The sequence below is a fragment of the Aphis gossypii genome, chromosome 1, assembly GCF_020184175.1.
Source record: "Aphis gossypii isolate Hap1 chromosome 1, ASM2018417v2, whole genome shotgun sequence".
In the NCBI taxonomy this organism is placed as follows: domain Eukaryota; kingdom Metazoa; phylum Arthropoda; class Insecta; order Hemiptera; family Aphididae; genus Aphis; species Aphis gossypii.
This window is the reverse complement of record NC_065530.1, coordinates 68,008,868-68,035,498: the sequence shown is the minus strand read 5'-3', so window position 1 is coordinate 68,035,498 and position 26,631 is coordinate 68,008,868. Positions and strand designations below refer to the sequence as shown.

Here is a 26,631-nt window from a genome sequence, read left to right as displayed (position 1 = left end):
CTATAAACAATTTTAAGTTCACTGCATACACGCATACGCACGTATGCAACCGCAACTACTAATAATATTTCTATCAGCACAAGAGCTTTTGTGTTATTATTATTTTATAATACTGCATAAAATACGATTCTCTAAAAAGAATATGTATGTAATATGGCGTACCTATGTGTGTCATTTTAGACATTGTTATGAAAAAATATCTACCACAGACCACTGGAATTCTCTTAACAATGGCATTTGACGGTATGTTTTAATAAAAATAACTTGTAGGCTCGCTACACAATGCTATTTCAATGTATAAATATAAACATATATTATCAATATATTATGACTTGTCTTTCGATCATGGAAATTCGGTGATTGTATAATATTATATTATATTATAGTACGTCCAAAGAAAACTATGTAGCGACTAACGATACCTATCAGATCTCTGTGCGTACTGCGTAATAGGACCACAAATTGAACGTTTTCTTTAGTGGTTATGGAAAGAAGGGAAGAGAAGAAAAAGTAATTCCGCGAAGGTAGTCGTGCGCTTAACTTTTCACGTGAGTAGTCCAACACAATAAATATATATATATATATAATAAGTTAAGTACGTAAAAAATTAAATGACACGAAAAGAAAACTCGAGCGCGCGACTATCGTTTATATACATCGTTGTTCCAACAATACATCATCAGGTTATATTGATTTTAATATAAATATTAAAATATTTTATTAATATAAATAATGTATCACGAACCTCTCCGCACCGTGTATATTTAATCAGCTATAACCAATCGACGTTTCTTTTGTTAACGTATATTTTTCTTTTCACGCTAAGAATTTGTTTAAAATTTAAATCTTTGTAAACACCCAAAAACGTCATAAATCATCATTATAATATTATTTATTGTAGTGATATAAAATAAATTTAGCAATATAAAAAAATTACGCGATTACTTAACCGTGTCGCGGTTGAGTACTGGATCGGATTGAACTTCTTACTCAAACACATCTCTCGTATTTGGCAAGATATAGCAGCAGTGATATAACCAAGACAAATCAGTGGGCACCCTCTAATCAGAGTACCCGAGTACGAAAACCAAGAAGGTCGGAAAATTTTTTTTATTTTAATGATATATGTACTACAAATTCTAATTTTTATCTTAATATCCAGAAACACTCTTAAATTTAATTTTAACTGTACGAAAATACACCAAACATGAATGTCCATTGAAATAGATATCATATCAGCAACTATGTCTGCAAAGTTATTAGGTATCATGATACTATAGTAGGCAATTTATGGAATGAAAGAAAATGTTTATCTTATACATACATTAGGCGCCAGAAGAATACAAAAAAAATATGTAAAAAAAAAAATATAATTTTTACTACCGATTTTTTAAATTATGTGAAAGATATAAATATACAAACTTTTTTATTTACAATATAGAGAGATAAAACATTATACACTGCAAAAATTAATTAAAAAGTACGTCACGTGATTGTCTTAGATATATTTTTATTTTCAACTATATACCTATTTTAAGTTATGGTTATGGAAATTGAAACGAATTTTTTCATTATTTGGAAAGGTTGACGCCACTCGACTTGAAAACTTTTTTTTATAAACACAAAACAAAACCCTATTGGATGACACATCGTATCCGCCGCCGTCTACTCGGACAATAGACACTAAATATGTCAACAAACTTTCATTTACTGTACAGTCGTAAACAAGCTACAATAATATCATAATATCGTAAACTTATTATGTAAGACGATAGAAATTTGATGAGTGGCTTTAGAATTTTGGAACTGCAATAATACACGCAACAACAACAACAAAATTCTTCGACAGGTACTAATTTTGATACTATAATGCAGTAAATTTTCAATTATTAGTTTTACAAATTATCTACAGAACCATAACAATTATGCATACATAGTGATTCAACAAGCATTCTCACTATAATTTTTTCCTTTAACAATGAATTTATTAAAATTATGATTATTGGAATTTTGAAATGCACTTAAAGGCTATCTATTTTTTAAATTTTTTCTACTACTTAAAGCAGAGGTTCCTAACCAGAGTGTCACGAACTTAAATTTAGGACGCCGTGAAATTATTTGAACACAATGTATTACTATTGAGTGTAGAGTACTAAGTACCTCCGGATTTTTAAAAATAACTAAGGGTGCCGTGAATCAAAAAAGGTTGGAAACCTGTAACTAAAAGAATGCCTACAAGGTGATGCAAACTTCTGTATTTTTTTTTAATGAGAACCCTTCCCTCTCATTAAATTATTTAATAGAATTTATTTTGAAAATGTTAATGTAATTAATTCAAACGTGTAGTCAAATATTATTTTGCTAAAAATCTTAGCAGTTGAAGCCGATAAACCTTTCAAATAAAAAATATATATATTCATATATATTAAATATATTAGTAAACAACAGTTGTATGGAAACAAATATGCATTGATAAACCAGTGTGATTTATTTAAACATTATACTTATAATCGATAAAAACTTAGAGTTTCACTGTTCATTCTTCTTTATACTAGGTTTTTCAAATTAATTAAGCAATAATCACAACGAACAAGGTTTTTGGAACGGATAAAATATGAAAAAATACATTAAATAAGGAAAGATTTATGTTAGCATTAAAAATAAAGCACTGCGCACACTCACTTAAAATACTGTACAGCGTAGACTCAGAGACACAGTGCGAATAATATGAAATTACTTTTCACTATTATATCTATGTATAACAATTATAATCACAACAAACGCACGATCTTTTTATTTATCCATTATTATACACAAAAACACATAAATCGCGAATTAATTACAAAGTGTCAGCTATGCGTAACTTTGTGGCGAAAATGCGAAATTATTTCAAGTTTAGTTTGTACTCGCTTAAAATCATATTATCAAAACGAATAAAAATCATTAATTACGTCAGTTAAGCTTAGTTATACATTTCTATAACGTCATTGCTACCGTATTATGTATTTCATAATAATACATAGCTTGATTCACCAAGCACATTCTGCTAAATATTCTTTTTTTAATAATGAATTAATTTGAATTCTAATATTTAAAATGTTTAAAAATACTTTAAAAGACCATATTTTTAAACTCTTAAGATTTTTTTTTACTTAGAAGTGTCTAAGTAATTATACAAACTTCTATTTTTAAAACAAGAATTCCCTTTCTACTGTAAATTATATAGCGGATAACTTTTTTAAAACTTTTAATGTATCTAATTCAAAATTTGAATCTTTAGTTTTTGAGTTATTTAAGTTTATGTACTAAGGATAATTGGTCCATGATAACGGGTTTGAAAAATATTTTATGGTAATTAGTTACGATAATTTCAAAAGTTAAGTAATTTAAATTAATCTATCAATATTTATAATTAATAAAAATAATACAAATATAATTCGACATAGGTATTATATTTATTTTATATTTTTGTAAAACCATTTAAGAACTATAATTATCCATTAACATTTAAAATCACTGAGAAACTACTTTTTCAAATTAAAAAAAAAAAATCAGTAAAAAAGAGAATTTATCACTTAAAAAACAGAAGTTTGTATCACCATATGTATATAGACAATCTCAAGATTTTTAAAATATTGTTTTTACGCGTACTTCTATAAATAATATAAGTATTTAATGTTATAGTTGATTTATATTACGCATATAATTATAGTTTACACTCAAGTACTATGGTAGTATAATATACTATATAAATAATTGCAAAAATGTTTTATACGGTATTATAGCAACGTTTAAAAAAAAACTATTCGTAAAAGAAATAATACTATTATAATATAAAACGGACTCTAGCATATTGTTATCAATTTTTGTTCATATGTTAAAGGGAAGAGAATTGTCTTATTAAAGTTTTCGTCGATGCTTCACTCGAAGTCAATCCCTTTAAATCTCTACACATCTTATTTATTTCCATTTTTACTCCTCCCATAATCTTTTTCAAATGCTGATACTCACTGTATTTTTGTATTTTTGTACAATCTTCGTTTAACGTTTTATTTTAATGTATAGGTAACTAAAGAATTTCGGTTACTCATACTCATACATTTCCAAAGCTCTTAGTATTGGTCTTCATTCCAAACTACTATACTTTCGTTTTATATAATACACCTAATAATTTCGATTAACTTTTCGCACATAACAATTTTATTTTATTTTTATATTTTCATTTAATATTTTTCTTATCTTATTTTTTCAAACTTCTTTGAACGTTTATATAACTGGTTAGTTTATAATGCACTTAAACTTATCAGTGAAATACTTAGAAACTAACATAAACTTACAAAAACGATACAAAGAAAAATCATCAAATTTAAATTCTTAAATAGAACTACAGTAATTACTTATTAAATTTAAATAAATTTTAAAAAGAATATTGTAATATGTGAAAAAAACAGTGTATACTGTTTGTATAAATCTTAAACTTAGTGCAAAAAGCTTAGATCAATAAATGTCAAATTTTTAAGATTATTTTTGAACCATAAATGGATAAATTTTATTTTGGAGTCTAGCCGCATAGTTACCACAATAATATTGGTTTTTGGCAGAATGGGGAAGAGGGTGTTTGTAACATTAAACGTACCTATATATAATAAATACAGACGATAGACTACATAGAGTAGGTAAGAGAATTTGAAGCGATCTACGACAGTATAGTAATTACACACGCGGTGAGGAGAGACCGAACAACGGACTTCATGCATTTTAAGAGCGTGGTGGAGGAAACACACTTCTAGCCGTCGGATGACGCGGGAATAGAAATCGTCGTCGAAACTGTAATAATATAGTATACCGTGACTCCGTCGGACATTGTCGTGGATCGTCTGACACAACAGTTAAAAAGTCTTGATCGTGCAGCGGCATAGTGCACACTCTTACGCCGTCACATTACGAACGTGCAGCCAGAGTCCTCGGGCTGAGCGCTTTTAAATGTTTCGGACCCATTAGGAGCAGAGTGGCCTCGCCGCGGGCGGTGTCGCGAGGCCACGGGTAATACGATTTTATGTACCATATTGTATACTCGTCTATACACGCGTACTCGTTCTGCCGTTACGTTATTACTGTACCGAGACTGTGATATACATATAGTACGACGATAGGAGGGAAATTGAACGCGACGAAGCCGGGTCCATCATCGATCCCACATACCCCGCAGGCGAGGATGCATGTATGCATCGTCGAATCGTCAAAAATAAGGACGCGGAATTTTATCCTCAGTCGAATTTCCTGTTGCAGCAACCGTTTCAGTATTAATTACACCCGCGGACAAAGGCTGCAAACCGTTAAAATAGTGATGATCGTGATGATGATGATGATGATGATGATGATAATAATACTGATTTTCCGTCGCGACCGCCTGTCATTGCGAAAATGAGAGAGATTTTTCTATTTAGGTCGACCGCCTTCATGTCATACTTATGCTCCAGACTGAAGTCTCCAGCAGGTAAAATTATGTTTTCGTTATAGTGACAAAAATATGTCTGATCGAGCTTAACGTATACACCCCGAACGACATAACCGTGACTTTTGTGGATCTCGGATATTATGAGATTCTCCAAAGATTGGAGTCATTTGCCGTCATAAATCATAATTCATGTTGAATACCTTCACCAGCTGCATTCTAAGTAATTATATCAAATATGTCATTGCGATTAGCGAGATCAAAAGCTCACTCAAGAGAGTTCATGCGGGATTTAACTATCCTCCCTACTTTCTACGGTAACTGATGTATTCACAATGTGGTGTTTTAACATTTATTCAATAAATATAATACACTATATTAATATATTTTTTATTTTTTTGGTTTTGATTTTAAATTATACATTTTTTTTAGTTAAATGGGATCTTCAAAATGTTTGCCTCGTCCTTTAAAATCTAAAATTAAACTACTGTGTCACCTCCCAAATATAGAACAAAATATTTTTCGACCCAAAAATATTCCAGAATACGTATTTGAGCTAGATTATGTACTTAATATAATACATCTACGACCATGTACGATATAATAATATGACACTAGCTGTATCTAAAAATCATAATTCATACATATAATATATATATATATAAGTATATACTTACAGCTCAACGGATAAAGATATATTTAGAAAAAACTATTAAAATACCCTATATATATCTGTAGAACGAGACGTCAAGAGTTTTTTCGACTTATAATAAATATTTGTTCTTCTCACTCTGTTAATGATTAGGGGGAGGGAATGTTTTTATATTGTACTAATTTCCATCTTGTTCGTATTTTTAACAAAACGTGACGCATATACAGAGCAAAGTAGTCTCTAAATACTACATCAACGATTACACCTACTTCAGCAGCAGCAATCTCGTCTTGTGTATTATATATATTATATTAAGGTATACAGTACGAAATTATACGGTACAAAAAATATATTTCCTGCAGGACGTCGATTTGGCCGGACACCAATATTTATACTCATACATCACTCGAAGCTACAGAGTCGTCGTGGTTGAGTGATGCGTACCCCCCCCCTCCCATACTGTTGTCTACAGTGGCAAATATACTTAACTATACTTAGAGGAGGGGATCGCGAAGGGAAATAATGACGATATATTATTATACTATTAAATTTATGTAGACAGTAGTCGATATCGAGGAGGACAAAATGTGTGCAATTAATCGTGCAGCGTGATTTAAATATAATATCATTAATAATAATATACGAGGTAAACAATAATAATAATATGACTGTAACCGTAAATTAAAATGTTGCCAATAAAGCAGTTTACAAAAAATATCCAATAATGTAAATGATTGAGAATAATATTGAAAATAGATATAGTACAGTAGATGACTCAGAAAAAATTGGGGGGAAATTAAGCATATCTTGATGCTAAAATAAATTATACTAACTCATTTCTTTTAGTCAAATATTATGGATCTAAGTCTAAAATTTTACATTTCTATATAAATCTATGTTTAAAAACAAACAATTGTTTAAAAAGTTAATTAAAACTAGTCATCACTGAATACAAACTAAGATTTTATAATACATTATATTTTACGTTAATTTCCATCATTTATCTGTAGAAACTATTATAAATACGATACCCATTATTACAAACTGCCTTTAAATAAATTAAAGACAACCTGTGATAATATGAATATATATATCGGCTGAAAATTTTACTACTACTAATAAAATATAAAATATTTTTTAATAATCCAATTGTTACCACAAGATGTAAGTATTACAATATAATTTATTGTTATTGCTTAAGTAACGTATTTACACCTTCAGTACCAAAAACCACATAGTTGCTTTTAGAAATATGGTAAATCAAAAAAAAAATATATACATTTTAGAGTGAATATTAGTAATATATATTTATCTTTGATTTAATTGAAAAAGAATAATTTAATTTAATATATTATGCGGGTTTGGTGCTAAAAAGTTGTAACAATATTTATCATCTATACGTTTGAAATTAATTTTGTGTAATTGATTTTTTTTTTTTTTTTTAATAATATATTATTACTTATAAATAACGTTCAAAATATTATATGAGAAATCAATGGTAGATTGTACACGTTAAAACAAAACGGAAACCGGATATACATATTTAAAAGTAATAATTTAATTTCGACGTCGTTTAACCACACGTCGCCGTCATTGACAGAATGATGAATATGCGTTACGTTTATATGTATACATATATACATATATAAAGGTATTATTTGTCCAGCTCAATTATCACGTTGTTTTTTTTATTATTATTATTATTTAAGTATTACTTTTTTTTTTAAGTATTTGTGGGAAAATAACTCCGAGCCCGTACTCGAACATAACGGAATTTATATAGGTACACCTATCTCTCGTTTATATCGTATGTATGCCTCACCCGCTATATAATAACAAATTATCAAACGAATGAGTACGACTTAAGGTTAAGACGCGCGCGCATAATATACCGGGTTATAATTTACGTGCATGTAAGTGTAAATATAGCTACCGTCATATTTTTAATAAGCCAACAAACAACGGTTCGTCGATAAATTATGCCTTGTAATAATAATAATATTCCCCTCGTCTAACAAATTGCGATTAACCTCGCGATCCTTTAAACGATAATTTCTTATTCCGCATAATTAATATTCTACTGCATATCATTCTAGATACCTAGTTATTTTACTACAACAGGATTATCGATTATATAACTCAATATTATGTCTGAGTGTGACCATTCTGCTCAAAAAAAGAAAAGGTATTTTCCATTATTTTCTGAACATTTTTTTTAACTAAAATTGTTTCTACACATTTTTCGGCAAATATTAAAACTAATCATTTCATTTAGATTATCTATGCGTTTAAGACGTAAATTATTTGATTTGTATACATGCGTGTTTAAAATATTTTTATTATTAATAATATATTTGTAGTTTTTTGTTTATTAAAAAAATAATATTTTATCACAATGATTTTTAATTTTGATTTATTTTATATTTTATGTTAACTTATACATAACATTAAATAAAAATGTATTCTTGGCCAGAAAATAATATAAGTATCTATACTTAACTTAATCTAACCTTTTCAAATTAATAAAAATATGGTAATTAAAGATAAAGATCAAAAATAACAATTTTTTTTTTTTATTACCTATGAAAATAATTATAATACGATAAATCAAAAGAGATGACATCCCAGAGACTTGGGAAATAATTATACTCTATAAGTATAAATGGAATTTAAAAACGATGATAAAATTATGTAACTACTACCTACATTATAATATACCATGACTATTTGTAGCACGACAGTTATCATGAGTATTTCATGTTAAATAATAAATATAGAACTCTTTACTCTACGACAGGAGTCAAAATCGAGTTAAATTAAATTAAAATTGTTATCAATTGAATTATACAAAAATCGGTAAAAAAATATTCATTTCCGTATTCAGTATGATGTATAGTACTACAAAAACAACTAAAGACATCAACATAATAATGTGAATTCTATGATAAACATTATAACGCTGCAAGTAACTAGAGTAAAGAGTGCAAACACCGCCCCCGATAATGAGATGTATTTTAAATCTAAGAGTTATTACACAAAACAAAATGTACTTCGTAGATTATTATTTACGTTCGGTACGTGTTAAAAGTAAACAACAAATATAAGTACATATTTTTTAAAGACGAAATTTTAGACCATTAATTTTTCGAGCGTATCCGATTTCGATTGTAATATAACACGACTATGTATTATTTTTATAGTATGTAATAATAATAATAATATTATTATATATATAATAGTCGACTGTAATAAAATGTTATTGCCGCTACTGCTGTTATTATTTACGACGACGATTTCGGCATGTATATAAAATACATTATGCGACGTGTACAACTACAGGTGTGTAAAATATAACAGATTGAATTGATCGCGTCCCAATAGTTATATTTATATATATAATTTATAAACGAGATTGGTGAATTTTACCAAGCACTACACTGCCATTAACTCGAGATCCTAACGACTGCATCCCTTCGTCCGTTCTACCCACTGATGTTATGATTTAATAACCGCCCAGGTTATTTTATTGTTTTTACACAATTATTAATTTATTAAACCGTTGAAACGCAACGCTATTAAACGTTTTGATTTTAACCTCGACACGATCATTATATAAAAATCGTACTATGGGACTTATATAAAATGGAATTTGTACATATTTTCTCCCTGGAGAGATAAAAATTAAAATATTATTTATTTATTAATAATCATAACATCACTAATTCATTCCAAAAACAAAACACACGCTGTTGTGCCACTCGTACAATATGTATTAAAAAACAATTCCAATTCTTTCCGAGACATTTAAACAGGTGTATAATAACAAGTCTTATTCATTATTGATATATTGTTTACCTGGGAAATGTATAAATAATATTACTTTTCTCTCTTTAAAATATCCATCAATAAACTCCTTATTTGGTATAATGACATCTAGCTTGAACAATATGGCTTATCCAAAACTATTAAATCTCAAAAAATGTTAATTCTAAAATTTTAAGTGGTGTCATCAGACACTCCCTTCTATTAAAATAACATATTCTATACCACGCTTTACTATAAATTTTACTCATTGTATTATATACGTATACAGTTTGTAAATATTTCTTTTATTAATAAAATATATATGTATACATATTATAATAAAATATATCAGAAAATAGAAATCAGCAATAATAAACACTATAATGTTTTCACATTTATTTTGTTTATTTAGGTGTATCATTAAAAATAGCCAAATTTTTATTGCCAATATAATGTAATTAAAACATACTTTTTTCCAAAGGAAGATCGGGCAACTAATAAACCATAGTAATATGATATATTATAAATCGAACAAGAAATAATCATTATTTAAATAGATAAACGATACTTGTCTAAAATTGTCAAATACCTATGTGTTATACTTTTTATATTGGTCTTTATAACGTTTTTCATTTCGAGAGGGGGCATTGTCCGTATAGTAAGCGAGAGATGTCCGTCTTCCGTATAAAACGTATTGTAATTCATGTGCAAAGGTAATATTATATTGTTGAAGTACTACTACCTATTTGCAATTTGTAATCCGAACCAAATACACGGTTGATTTTATTTAAATAAATAAACATAATATTTCGTCTCAAAGTCAGTTTTTTCAATTTTCATGTTAGTAATATATTATTATATAGTGCACATTGTTATTATATAATGTAATAATATACAGTGCTACTAACGATGATACCATAACTTACGTCTTACTGTAATGTCATATTGTTGTTATTTCCGATTAGATATATTTCGTGTTTCTGATATTATATTTGGTATAATAACGCACTCTACAACACTATTATGTGTACAATAAAGATTTATTTAACGTATAATAGAAAAACTTTATTTCCGAATTGTGTACGACCAAAAACAATGAAATTATACGCACGTGGTTCCTTACAAAACATTTTTTATAAACAAAAAATAACCATCGAGAAATCAAGTCAACGATTATCGGTGAACATTTCAACTTTCAAGTCACCAAACCGATTACTTTCTGAAAATCACATCCATTTTATATGATAATAAAATACTTCTAACTGTTTACAGTATTATAATATTATTATAGACCGTTCGTAGTACAATTATTACTGTTATGATAATATTAATGATATTATTATTATCGTATCATCTTCCCCGAGATCAAGACGAAGATGACAACGGCAGCGACAACCACCGCAGTCGGACACGTGCCGCGACGTTTCCAAAGGGCGCTTGGGTGACCTAAATATCGTATTAAAAACAACAGTGAATAGGAAAGAATGATCGCGGGCGGGCAAAGGGTCTAACCAAACACGACGAGACATGCTCCACTAGCCCCGACGCGCGCCGCGATAACAGCAGCGGCTGTATAACAATAACAATAATAATGTATCAGGAGCGGCGGCAGGGTCCTTCTACTCTCCAGAACATGGCACGATTCTTTTATTATTTTTCTCCCACTTATCCGCCTCCCACGAATCGTGATTCCTTCGCATATTAGGCTTTATTATTGTTTTATTGTGCATTTAGTTTTCCATTTCGTTACTCTCCTTCCGGGTTTATTTATCATCCCTCCCACCCTCGAACCGCTCTCCGGCCCTGTAAGTCTGTAAACCATATTATTATATGCGTATATAACACGCAACCATAATATACTGTTTCACGACTAAATCTTGACGAACGCTCATTCGAGTATATTGTATTACAGACTTCTACAGAACAAACACATTCCGTTTACAGTCCAAATAGTCATAACTAGACACAATCGTTTCGATGTAGGTACTATAGTCAGCGGTAAGGTGGCCCGCTCCGGGCTGGAAACGACAGCCGGTTTGTCGCGTGCAAACACTTCATCTCTACGATTTCAGACCCACGAGGAATTGCCCCGATGTCTGCGCTCCGATACACTGCGCATCACGCGGGCCGAACGTAATAATAATATAGACATAAAATAGTGTGTATTTAGGCGGAGCTGTGTGCAAACGGGTTTCCATCAGAGACGAATAATCGACGTACGTCGTGATGCAGCGATTAATACACACGCTCATAATATAATCTAAATGTGCACGAAATTACGTTTAAATTTTGATGTTATATATTAAATAAATAAAAAGGATCCTCTTCGATTTCCCGCGACGTCAATGTAATATTATCATAACAGAATGTTATGTAAATCATACTAGAAAAGAATACCTATAGACACGTTTTACGAAAATCGTATTTTATGAATAACATGACAAATAAAATGCATAAACAGCAGTAATATTAATAAAAACAAAAAATATATTATAATATATTATTATTAACTATAATATTATGATGAACGATTTTTAAACCAAGATGAATACTAATATTTTAACCGAGATACGCGATAGCATGGTGTTTAAGAATATCAATCGTAGTTGTAATAAATCTGACGCTAATAATATACAATCAACTTTTAAAATATTTGTAAACTTCATAACATTATATTATTATAATCTTTGAACTGCGTTTTGAAATTTAAATATTTCGTGCATATTATAGTATGTACAGGTGGGTATGTGATATGGGTATGGATTAATCAAACGGACCGCGGGACGTGAAAACTACTTTTTATATTTTGAAAGCACCGCTATTATAGTAGATATACTGAGGCCATATATTGCAGTGCAGTCGATCGACTCGTCTACTGCAAATAATACCTGAGCCTATTCGAGAGGAACGAGACGAAATCCACCACCATAGAATTTCTAAACGTCCATAGTTCGACGTCTAATATAAAAGTATACAGTGTGATTCACCATGCATGCTCTTCCCTTCGTCTTATTTTAATAATGAATTTATTCAAATTTTGAGTTTTGAAATTTTTAAATATCTTTAAGGACCCTATTTTAAAATGATCATATCATCTCATAATCTTTAGTACTTTTAAAAGTGTACATACTTACTCATAAGCTATTTTTCGAATTTTATTTCAAGACGAAAGCATTTTCAAAAAAAATTATACACAAAAAAATGTACAAAAGAAAAGTAGATTCTTATTTTTTAAAAAAACAGAAGCTTAAAATTTTACATTACAATCTTTGAGTAATACCTACAAATAATCTCAAAGATTTTGAAAGTATAAACTTTAATTATTTTTGAAAATTCCAAAAATCATATTTTGAATAATTATAGAATTGAGCGGGGAAAAGGGATTGGACATGATCGGTCAAACACTCTGTACATTATATTATACACGTCATATATTATTATTAAACTTACATACTTCGTACGAACACACTTATTATTATTTGTATTTAGTTTGACCGTAAATGTCCATTACTGCGCTAGAAGACTTGTAAGGAAAATCAGTTTTAGATATCATTTTAGTAACATGCCTAAACTCGTTTCAGTGTCGAGTCGGATATTTTTTTTTATATATATACATACCACCATCGCCACAACCACCAACATTACCACCACTTGTCATTATAAACGCGTACGTGTCATATTATAATAGAATGCAATCTTATTAGTATTATTATATACTGTAGAATAATATTATAACCATTATATTGTGTATAATTCGCGAAAGCCGTTATGTCAAATAAAATACGATTTGATCGCGTGAGTCAGTCGCTGTAAACGATTCTTCGTGACGTGTCGAACAATAAATCAAACCATCGCATACCGCACGGCGTTCTTTCTACCTTGTTAAACCCAGCCCATAGACGATCTCGCGAAAAATTTTCAGACGCGTCTATTTTTGTTTATTTCCAGTGATGGCAGTCCTTCTATAGTACGTGATGTATTATTTTACGGTCACCACCATGCATATAAGTATTGGGTGGAGATCACTATAAATAATATTGTTGGAGGATAATAAAAATTTAGTTCATATAATAATAGTATATCCAAAATAAGTAATGATAAAAAAAAAACAAATAAAAATATAATTTAGTTCGCAATAAAAAAATGTCCTGTTCATGGAATAGATAAAGTTCATGGACAGATCGCCATTTGGGAACACGTGCCATAAAGTTTACTGCTGAGTAACTCCACAAAAAACAGAGATTTTTAAATGAATAATATTCATCGGTTGTTTCTCAAAAAAAAAAAACAATTCTATTTCATATTTTTTTAGCCAATCGCATTCGCTATTTAAAGAATTCGCCTAATTCCAGTTCATTAAATATAAGAGAGCAGATAAATTAAAAGAATTCAAAGCTATTGGAACTCAGCTATACTATGGTTACAAAAAAATTAATTAATTAATTAATCGAACAAATCAAACATATTGATAAGACATGAAAAAATATTATTTTTTTGTTGTGTACAACCATTGGCTTTTTTTTGCACATATTATTATTATTTTTTTTCAATAATTAGTATTTTATAGAATAAATCAATATAATAATTTAAAAAAAATATTGCATGTAATAGAATAATTTTTATTTAAAAAACAACAGGGTGCTATTGCCTCTTATAGGTACTCAAAAAAGTCCTATTTTCGTGGTGGCCATCCTGTATTTTACATAATATATATTATAGTAGGCGTGGATCGTCTCTGTCAGCTCGGTGTAATGTGTGCAAGGACGAAATAGGGGGCCTATATTACACTGTATATATATTATACGTCATGGTCGTATATGCCATGTGTGTAGTCGGCCGGTCTTTATAATCTATAATATGGTAGGTACCGAAAAAAAGGTATACCGGTAAAGGAAATTTACGCACGTGCATCCATTACAATTAGATGGACGTAACATTTATATGTGTCCCCGTGTGTATATATAGGTACACTCGTGCATCGATTATTATTACTGCCTACAGCTACGACTGATTTTGTTGATTATAATATTATTATTTTATATTTGAACGTCTCTGTGTCAACCAGCGATTAAAAACAGTGGAAAAATCGTTGTAAAAATGATAAATTTCGTTTCCTGAGCCGTTGAAACATTTATTATACTTTAAAAAAAAACAGTCGTACCTAACGACCAACTCAAACTATCAATAATATATTATTCCGTTTAACGTTTTCCAAAATCTGTACCTGAACAGATTGCAATATACCTATACAAGGTACAAATAACACAATATCACAGAAAATCAACATGCCACGTTTTAAACATAATTTGGATATTTTCTACGAGTTTATCTAATACAATAAATTTAAACTCACTATATTATAATAAGCACAGTGTACGTGACTGCGTGTACGATGCTCTCCCGCGGGGTGTTCTATATTTGAATAAAATAAACTATGATATAATAATACTGTACTATGATATAACAATACTAAAATATAATAATACAGCCTATGTACAATATATTTTCCATGTTTACATATTTTATTTATCATTTTTTATATCTGTGTATACTTTATATTTATTTACCCCAGAGGGAGTTAAAGATTTTCAAAAAAAAAAAAAAATGATTTGTAAATTGTAAATGTAATATTTTTATTATAATTAAAGTGTGTACCTATATCCTATTACTGTGTATGTAAAATGCTGGTAAAATGGTACTGATATAACATTATACTATCTGTATAATAATTTTTATATAGAAATATAAAAAATATCATACAAATGTTTTGCTCTGAACATTAATATCGAAATACAGTTATGATAACGACGATGTATAGAAGATTATGTAAATACACGATATTGCAGGGAAAACGATGTTTCGTGCCAAATACAATTATTATGAATATTATTTACAGAATATCACGCTAGTACAATTTTAATTTTCCGTGCAGGAATATTACAGAAAATTCAACACTTATCACATACATTTGTATGCAACTAACTTGAAATTTAAATAATAATAAAACAAATTACACATTGGAAAATAATTAAATGGAAAAAATATACAATGTTTACGAGCATTTAAGAAGAGAAATGGCGTGGTAAATAAAAAAAACATTTTAATCTACAAAATTAAAACACATTAAACAATTCGTTCGGCAGAGTCTAAATCTTTGATTCCGTGTTTCAATGCTCCCATTTAATTACATATTTTTTATTTGCATTCTACTTTAATTAAAGAAGCAATCCGGAAGTCTGTAGATTATTTACTATGTTTTTTGCAATCTACAAATCGTATCTAATAGTTGAGTGACCCACATTTATGTATAATTATATATTTATATATTATATGTTAGTCTTTTTGATACTTCCTTCTATAATAGAATTATGTACAAAATAATGAAAATCCGTCCGTTAAGCGATTTTGTGTTTTTCAACTTAAAGTTTAATAAATAGCAAAATTACGCTTATGAAATCGGATGTTTGGTTGTTAGCAGTGATTAAGCTGACATTGTCTGGAAGTCATTGCAGACTGCAGTTATGTATAAAGTTTTGTGCGTTTGTATATTTCTCGCTAATATAATTCCACTTAAGCTTAAATGTGCAGTATTTATACGTATAGAAGAACCTATTTGAATTGAGCGAAAACAATATGTTGTTCTTCGAGAATACAATACCAAACGAAATAGTTTGTATAGAATTATCGTACTCGATTAAATATAATGTAGGAATTGGTCAAGTCATAATACGATAATATCATACATTTTATATTATCTTCATTCAGCGTCGTATATTTGTGAGTATTACAGTAATACTCACATGATATATAATATTATAAAGAATTATTCAAATGTTCCGAATGATTTCGAATGGCCCACTGTATTTTCCTTTCATAATGAAAATATTCAAATTTAATTTTCGGAATGTTTGTTTCGTTACAAGACATTTTTTAAATAGTATAACAAATCTAAATATTTAAAATACTGTTCTCAACTAGCTACATCCTTAAAAGTTCCAAAAATCAGAATTTTCATTTATGTAAAAAATGGGGGTGAACATGTTTGGTGAATTACCCTGTATATTCGCTGAAACGAATCCATCTTAAACTGTCAAATATTAAATTTAAAACATATATATTATGAAAAACGTTACAACGTTATAAATAACGTTTTACGTTCCAAACGCATTAAAATATAATATAACGGTCAACATTTCGAGTGGGTTATATATATTACTATAATAGGTATCTATATTATATTTGTATGAATACTTAATATTATTATCCTCTACTTTTTCTATTTTGTATCAACTCGACTTGAATTTTTAAAAAATACCATTATTGAATAATATCTTCAAGATTTGCTCAGTTGATGAATGTTTTATTTACAATTTATTTTTATGTAAAATTGTAAAACTGTTGAATTTTTGTTTTTAGTGTAGTGCAGATTTGTGTATAACCACGTGTAGATTTTTTTACACATTTTTTTTCGCAGAAATCACTTCAGGCGGAATAATAATATTCAAAGAGATTCATTTTAGGAATCGACTACATATGTAATTCTTAAATCAAATACGAATTACTGTATATTATATATTATGTATAAATTACTTTCGACTAGAGGTTTATCAAAAATTACTTAAACAAATTACGAAGAAATTTAAGTTTAATAATAAAAATCATTTTGATTAAACTAAAATTCGTTTAAAATTGATTTTCTAATGCAATTGAAAAAATGTTCGATGTTTGCACTATATTATAATTTCAGTAACACCAGTACCTATACATAATATACATTTAAATATGCGGCACTTATATTCAGAGCGATTTCAGCCAATCAACTGCTGCAGGCTATGGTAACGTTATTATGGTGATATATATATATTATTACCTGCTGGTCGACTAAGTTTATCAATTATGTGCCCATATCGCATGTGCATATAATTAAAACAAGTGGATAATGGATATTATAATGTATATTTAGACATTTTATATAATATGCACATATAATTACATAAACATAAAACTATACCAATGGACTATTATACCACATAGTTGTATGTGGTATCATTAATATTATGTAGTTCTATCAAATTGATTGTACCGCCATAAATAGGAAACACAAGGATGCATAGTCACGAAATATATTTCATTATAGACAAATCTACACCTTTAAAAAAGACCCCAACACAACTCAAAATTTATAAAAGTTATGATAGATATTATTATATACTCGAATTTTAGATGGATTAAAATTAATTATTTACAAGCAATAGCACCGTATTATACAATATAACTTTACATTCGAAATTTCGACGGTATATATTTCAAACTTTAATATTTAAAGCAAAATAGGTATCTATATTTATTGCATATTGTTACATTTTTAATTCATTCAAATAATCATGAAAGTTAAAATTTATAATACAAGACTACCATATTTCGATTTGTGGTATTCTCAGGTTGAATAAAACTAATCTCTATACAATGTGTGTATAAATTCCATAATTCCATCAATATAATACGTCAGTCTTAAAAAACAATATTTATAGATCATTTAACATCTTAAAATAAAACAATCTTACATTAACTTAAACAATTTTAATAAAATACCAACATTGGCCTAAATTTTTTAAATTTAGTAAGAATCGCTAATTATTTTAAAATTTTATGTTATAAAATATATATAAAGCATGCTTCTAAGTATTTATGTTTTTATTTCATATACGTGTTACCAAAAAAATCTTTATGATAATCTTCAAATAAATTTTCTCAAAGCTATAAGTTTTATAGATATGTCATTATTATAACATCCAATTATACAATCGGTATGACGGTAAGTGCAGAACTGCTTATTAAAAATCTAAATTTTATTCCAAAATTCAGCAGCAGCCAAAGTAAAATCAGGAAACCTGGATGTTTGTCTCAAAACGGCCCTTATAATGTTCTAACTCCCAAATTTTTAACGGACACTAATTTCACTCGAGTGCATCCCGAGAAAAAAAATATGATTTTTACAAATCCCGAATGCATTTCAGTTCATTTAAGTAGCCCAGGAAGTTACTTAACCTAATTTAACCGTATATTCGCTATTTTAGCACAATTCGATGTAACCATAAATTTCGATTTTCAGACGTTTGAAAAAAAAAAAACGAAAAATTGCAGTGTCTTCGTCGTCGTCATCGGTTCTTGAGAGCAAACTTATATATATAAGCTAAAGATCACGCGTTGACAGGAAAAAGAATGTCAACCGAGAGAGCTAATATAAAAATTGTCGTGAAGATATGTGGGGGGGAGGATAGAACATATAAACTCTACGCGGCGAGAATGAGTGCGGGGGCGGTCGGTCGGACGAGCGATTCGTCGTTATTATCGTTCCCGTCTAATTATAAAATGTGTCTGAAACAGTGAAACGAAAAGAGAAGATAATATTGTAATCGAAGTTACTTGCGTATAATAATGCGCGCTGTCATTGTCGCCGTAAATCGCAGAGAAAAACAATGAAACAATGTGAGAGAGACAGAGATATGGGATTTATGTATAAACTATAAATATTATACATCGTATACAGGGTGAACCGACGCATTTATCAGTTTACTATTTACAAGCATAAGCCTATATTATATAATAATATTAAATTGCTTGCTGTATAAATCAGAGTAGGTAGTCTACTTTTTAAAACTTTTCAGGATAGTCAAAAAACACTTTTATGGTTTGAAAATATTTTTGAAAATTATTATACTTATGCTGACAATTTTGAATTCTATGAAATATACAAAACATATATTATATGGACACTGCTGGTTCATCTTTATACTATTTACATTTTATAAAAATGTAATAAACTTTCCTTTACGTCTGATTTTTTCACCTCAAGTATCATTTTTTTCCATAAAAAAACTAGTTACTTTTATTTTTTATTAAATAAAACAAATTATATTTGACATTAACCAAGTTGTATAGAATGTATGAAATATGCATACTACCTATACTTTTTTTATTATAATAAAAAACGACTACAATATTTTCAACAAATAATATGATGAATTCGAACATATTTACATATATTACTCTTGGAGTACCCGAAAACTAAGCTAAGGAAGTCCTTTTACTAAAAAAAATTATACGTATGCATTATATATGACGAACTTATCTGGTTGCAACAAAAAAATTATAAGAGATCGTTTTTATTTTAATTTTATTACATACAAAGTGCATTTTCAAAAAAAATGAACTTTCCTGGTTTCTACAATAAATCCTTCAATTGGCGTTAACTGAATAGCAATTTTTACTTTTAGTATAGTCCTGCAGTCTGCACACTATATAATGAACATCAATTATTGGTGAAGGTGAAATTGCAGGAGCCAAGAATGTCGTTATTGGAAAGAGGCGGTAGTAGCATCTCTACTCAGATTCTATTTTCGCCACACGGAAGTCTCTCGCGAATTTGCTGTGCTCGCTAATCCAAGTCTTTATATTATATTATTAGCTAGACGCTCAAGCATTCTATTAATCCACTAATAGTAATTTTATCTTTTTGTAATACGACGTCTAATATTTTTTGTTTTATTACACGCCTACCTATTATATTATTAGTATACAATAGTAAAACAGGAATCCGCGGTAGAAAAATATCTACAGGCAAGGACATCCGGGAGTATGAACTATATGAACTCCAAGACAAACGCAATCAATAGTTTAAAGGATGTTGACTGTAACTTATTGATGTACCATTGTTGTTATAACTAAAAATATTAATATAGCCTATACAAATCATAATACACACACACACATATATATTGTAACCATAAGTATGACATATACTATGAACAGTTAAATTTAACTTGAATGAAGATAACTATATTATATTATCACTGGTTAGTCCTTCCAAAATTATTAAACATTATACATACAAGTATTTTGAAGTTGTTCTTAATCAAAATATAACATGCATAATGAAGTAAAGTAGAGACTTGGTGTGGAAAATATAATACACCTATTACATAATGAGAAGTATGCTTATACGAGTTACTATTAAAATTAAATTCTATAAAATATTAATACACCTTATTGTTATACTTGAGCAATAACAATAGCTTATAAACAAAAATTCCTAGTGTTTGAAAGGAAAATTTAAAAACCACACAAAACTTGTAGTCATAAGTATATGAAAGAAGAAACAATCAACAAATCGAAAACGTTTTCAATAGATTAATAATTACAAATAACTATCTAAAAGCTACAATATTATAATGGGCTGGCAAATGAAATATAAGTTAATACATAAGATCTTAATCAATAAACAAAACGGAAAGAAACCAAGATCAAAGAACAACAAGTTTAAAAGACTATGAATGATGGTAATACATTTAAAATTTGAAAGATTTAAAAATATGGATGAGAAACTTGGTGGAAATGGCAAAAGATTTACATGGCACACATAACCTAATAATAATATATAGTATAACGGCCGCCTCAAGTTTTCTCGCGCGACTTCTTCTGACTTTTCGTGACCGATTTTATGATGATCACATCGAGACAGCGTGTCTGCATGTAATATCATATTATTATCATATACAACGCGTGTATGGTTTCCGGTATAATATTGTATACTTTGGTTTGATGAGAAGAATCCGGGAAATACAAAAAGTAGGTCACGCGGAACAGCTCATTGTTTTAAAGAAAGGGTGTGTTTTTATTTTTCGTCGTAATAAACGATAAAATGTAATAGGGTAACTCGATGCGATTAAACAATCGACATTTTATTTTATGTTAGGCCGATTACTGCAGCACTATATAATATAGTAAATATAGGCCTAATAAGATAATCGAGAACATATATAATATATACTATAATACTATATACCGTAATCATAATATGTGGTACTGGTAATCTTGTCCAGTAGATTAGAAAGAATTTTAAAAAGATTACACTCTCTCCTTCCTAATCAAACGAAAAATCAAATTATTTCTATAATGAAATAACTTTTTAATGCAACTTTTATTATGATTATTATTTTTAATATATTCATGTAGTATGATTAAAGATATATAGAAGTTAAAATCTGAATAGATATTAATAGATACCTACTTATCACAATTTCCAAAGAACGAAAATAAAATAATATGATATAACAGTACATATTGTATACAATATAGGTAATATGTATAGTTTTATATCTAATATTCGTTGTATTTAAATAAAAAACATTATTCTATATGGTGACATCACGTCACGGACGACAAAAAACCAAATTAATAGTTCATACTATAATATTATACCCCATCATATTATGTAAATTATCAATATATTATTAATTTGTACACGAAATATCTATTATCTTTTAACAGAAGAAAATCTGAGTCGTCGTATAAAAATTAATTTGAGTAGTTACGAGTAAATAGACTTAAACAAATCACATATAACATTTTTGTCGTAGGTATTAAATCGTAGGTTAATTAAAGATTTATAATACATAATCCTACCATCACCGCTAGTAAATAATACAAAGTGTTCCTATAAAGTTGTCAAATTACGAAAACGGTTAAGGTGATGATCGCATTTGATCCTCCGAACACACACTTAAAATATTATCAATTAAGAGCCATCAGAGCCAACCAAAAACTTAAATTTGCGTTATAGATCAATAATAGATTAACGGATTCGTGTTTTTAAAACCCGTGAGAACATGTTGTTAATTTTTAGATTAAAAAATTATGTTCAATATAAAAAAAAAAAACAATAAAATCATGACTTACCTAAAAAGCAAATATTTCACCATCGAAGTCAATATCGTAAATACTTAGTGAAAATACATGTTTGATAAAAAAAATATATATATATCATGGAATGTAAAAGAACTATGAAGGACATTCACAAAAATGTTTATAGTACCTAATAAAAACTTGATATGAGTGCAGTAGCTTTTTTTTATAATTGCAGTTAATAATAATTTGTTTTGACTTTTTGAGACATAGTACTAATACATAATAAATCAAATTGTGATGATCTATTCTGTGTTATTATACTAATTTCTAAAATTCATGACAATGAAATAGTATTTTGTCGCTCTTGAAAAATCGGAAAAACTAAAATTTTTTTTTTTTATGGTTCTTAACTCTTACGAGCGTCAATATAAGTACGGAGGAACCGTCGACGACGTGTCGCGGGACACGTGTCGAAAGCTAAGGACAACGGTAAAAATTAATAATAATAACGAATGTTTTGATTTACTCACATAATTCCTCGCCGAGCACCCACGTTTCCGGTCTGGAATTGACCTCCACGAATACGGTGGGCGTGCATATGAGCAGCACCATGAGGTCGGCGATACTCAGGTTCATCAGAAATATGTTTGTCGAGTTACGCATGTCCTTGGACTTGAGTATGACTATCGGCACCATCATGTTGCCGACCACGCCGACGCCCAGAATGATGACACACACCACCATGCACGTGGTGCGTATGTAGCCGGGGAACGACAGGTCGTCGTCGAGGAACTGAATGACACCGTTGGCGGCCGTGTCGTTGGACGAGGACCCGGCGCCGCCCGCCGTGTCATTGCCGGTGACCGTCAGCGGCGAGCTGTCGTTGCCGAACGCGACCACGTCCAGGGCGGAAATCATGCGTATGATGGCCGCGGAGGCGGTGATGTCCGTGGTGGTTTCGATGTCTGTAGTGGTGACGCCTAGGTGATGCTCGACCGCAACCGGTGATGGCGGACCGTGGCCGAACGCGTGCCGCTGCTGTCGCTGCAGCCGCTCCTCCCGATCCTCCTCCTGCTCATAAACCGCAAACAGGTCATCGGTTCACCCGCATACGGGCGATGGCTCGGCCACATCCGGATACCGCTGGGACGTCAACGCGACGACGGACGCAGCCGCCGGCCGCCCGTCGCCGGCACGGGACGGTCCGGTTGGCAACGAAACGGCACCCTGAAAACCAGCAAGCGTTAATATTTCGTTTCGTGACTTACGAGTATAAAGGCTAATAACATTCATTTTTTTATTTAATGTTTCAGAGCATAATACTATATATGGAATATTTCAATTATTTGAAAAAAAGATAGCAAATGGTCCATGGTAAAACCCTGTTTATTACGAATACAATGATCACTGAGTCCAAATTTATAAGGATTTGCATTTTTTCCGATTAATCTCCATTGTATCATAAATACCTACATAGTATACGATATATTATCTTGTACAATATTCGTTTCATTACGTTACAGATATTACAAATTTGGCAGCTATTTTATTTTAGTGCGCAGTTTCTAGTTTCTGTGAAGTTTCTAAACATTTTAATGACGTATATTACAGTTGTTTAGTACGCAATTAAAATTCTAAAATTACATTATGAACAAATATCGATGTTTAAATTGCAAATTTTGATTAACAATTATTACTGACAATTTATAACGCATAGTTTTTCTCTTGTGAATTCATATCATCACGAACAATAAACTACAAACTATTCAAATGTACATACTAAAGTAATTGAGAAAAAGTTAGTACCTACAACTTCAAAAATTGCATTCTACTGTTTTATTTGTATTTTGTTATTTTCGAAATATTTCTGTGATTTTTTTTATAATGTCATCAAAATAAAACACTGGTCACATTATTGTACGTCTCGTCTTAAAAATAACTCTCAGTTTATTACATGACTAACTGACAGTGTTAATCAGTTTTACGATTTGTTATTTCCAATGACAAAATGAATGTATTATTTTTGATTGTAATAATAATAATAATACTCAAAGCTTCCCAACTTTTAGTGACGTACGTAATATCAAACCACATAATTGTCTGTATGAGCGTGATAATTTTTTCAAATAAAAAATAATTTTTTTAATTAAACTTCATTAATTCTGAATATTTTATATATTGTAGGTACAATGAATTATAAAATATATTAAAAACCAGATACTGATAAGCTAAAAACATATATAATGTGTATATATTATACATATTAATATATCATTTAATTTATTAAATCTTAGAAGTTATTCAACGGATTTCACTACGTATACTAATTTATAGTTATATATTATAGCGATTCGTGACCGTATTATATAGATACTATCGATATAATTTACTACAACGTAACAACGGTTTTCAGTTTAAATTTCATACACTTCAATATATATTATATTCAGATAGATAATATGTATATGGTAAATCTAAAAAAATATTGCGTGTTATAATATAAATCGCATGCGATATCCGTCGGTAGATTAATATACATATCGTTAAAACGATCGATGTCACGGATTAATTATTATGGAGTATAATTTCAGAGGTGCATTTTAACTAGGGAGGGAGCAATAAGGTGATTTGCCAATCTGATCACCTCCTTCCGATATCATTGTTTTAATACTTTAAAGCACGGTATTTAAAATTTACATCATAACTTGGTTTAAAAAAAAACATAATATAGGATCGAGTGTAAGATGATACACCTAAAATATCTACTACGTATACTGTATTACACTTTTTTAATGAAACTTTATTTATTTACGTGATATTAAATAAAAGGAAAAATGTTTAAGTTCTACATTTTTTCACTAAATATGAAAATATGAAAACACGCAATCTATAAAATTAAAAATAATTACAAGTATATTATTCGTTTGGAATTAAAAAACTGAATATGATAAGGATATTCAGAGACACTAATACAGAAAAAAAATTCCTTAGACATTTTTCTAATACGTATTATCTTAAAAGTAATCGAATATACTCTACAAACAGACGGTGCAAACTAATAAACTCGTTATCTATAGGTATATGACCTCGTCTGATTCCGCCCCACGTAAAATTATTATTTTTATTGAACTTATACAATTGAATACTTCGAACATTTTTAAAAATATGACACAAAACAAGCAACAGCAATATATTTATAAATATATTATAAAATTATGCATTAGTTATTAACTAATTATTTTAACTTAAAACAGTGTACCTATTTATTTACACAATATTAAAAAAAAAACTAGTTGAGAGATCATAATTTATTGAAAAATACCGATGTTATAATGTTATTCATACCAACTATCAGTTACCACTGATTTATTATCAAAGACCATCTACCTAAATTATCTCCATTAATTGTTCCAAAAATGTTTTATTGATATTATGTTCGTCGTAATATAAAGGAAATCAAATTATCCCACCTTATCTCATGTATTCGCATCATGTCCTATCATGTTCCACCTATTAAGAAATTTATTAAGTGTGAAACATCTTAAATTTTCTTTAAATAAGAACTATATCATTATGATCAGTATTAAAAATTAAATTTTATTACAAGTACCTACAAAGTTAACGAATAACATTTAAAAAACGTATACTATAATATGCCACTGTATTATAGTTTGTATCGAAAACAAAAAAATTATTAATTTTACGCATAACAATACTGTAGTTATAGGCAAAATATAAGTTTATAGATATAATTTACCGCAACGGCGCACGTAGAACCTATTAATTATTACATCTTATTGTTAGATAATGTATTAATATGTATTATTCTGCGTTGTCAAGATTTATAATTTAATTCTCATTGTATTGTAATACCGGTAAACAGTAAGTAAAAAGGACCTATATATTATTATAAATTTTACATGCGCTATCATGCTCTCGTCCGTTCATCCCATAGTGTTATTGTAATGACATACAAATCAACATCCGTCAAATCCTCAACGATTTCTAGGTTAGGTCAACGATTTTGCGAAAT

General features: G+C 29.2%; 1 protein-coding gene across 2 annotated transcripts in view; it reads right to left on the bottom strand.

Annotated features, from left to right (window-relative positions):
* LOC114130507 (growth hormone secretagogue receptor type 1-like) overlaps positions 1-26,631 on the bottom strand; it is a 164,167-nt gene that overhangs the window by 103,550 nt on the left and 33,986 nt on the right. For both annotated transcript variants that reach the window (XM_050196924.1, XM_050196923.1), the window contains exon 2: positions 23,129-23,825. In XM_050196924.1, the coding sequence (XP_050052881.1) occupies positions 23,129-23,516 (388 nt within the window). In that variant the 5' untranslated portion in view covers positions 23,517-23,825. The remainder of the gene's footprint in view (positions 1-23,128; positions 23,826-26,631) is intronic.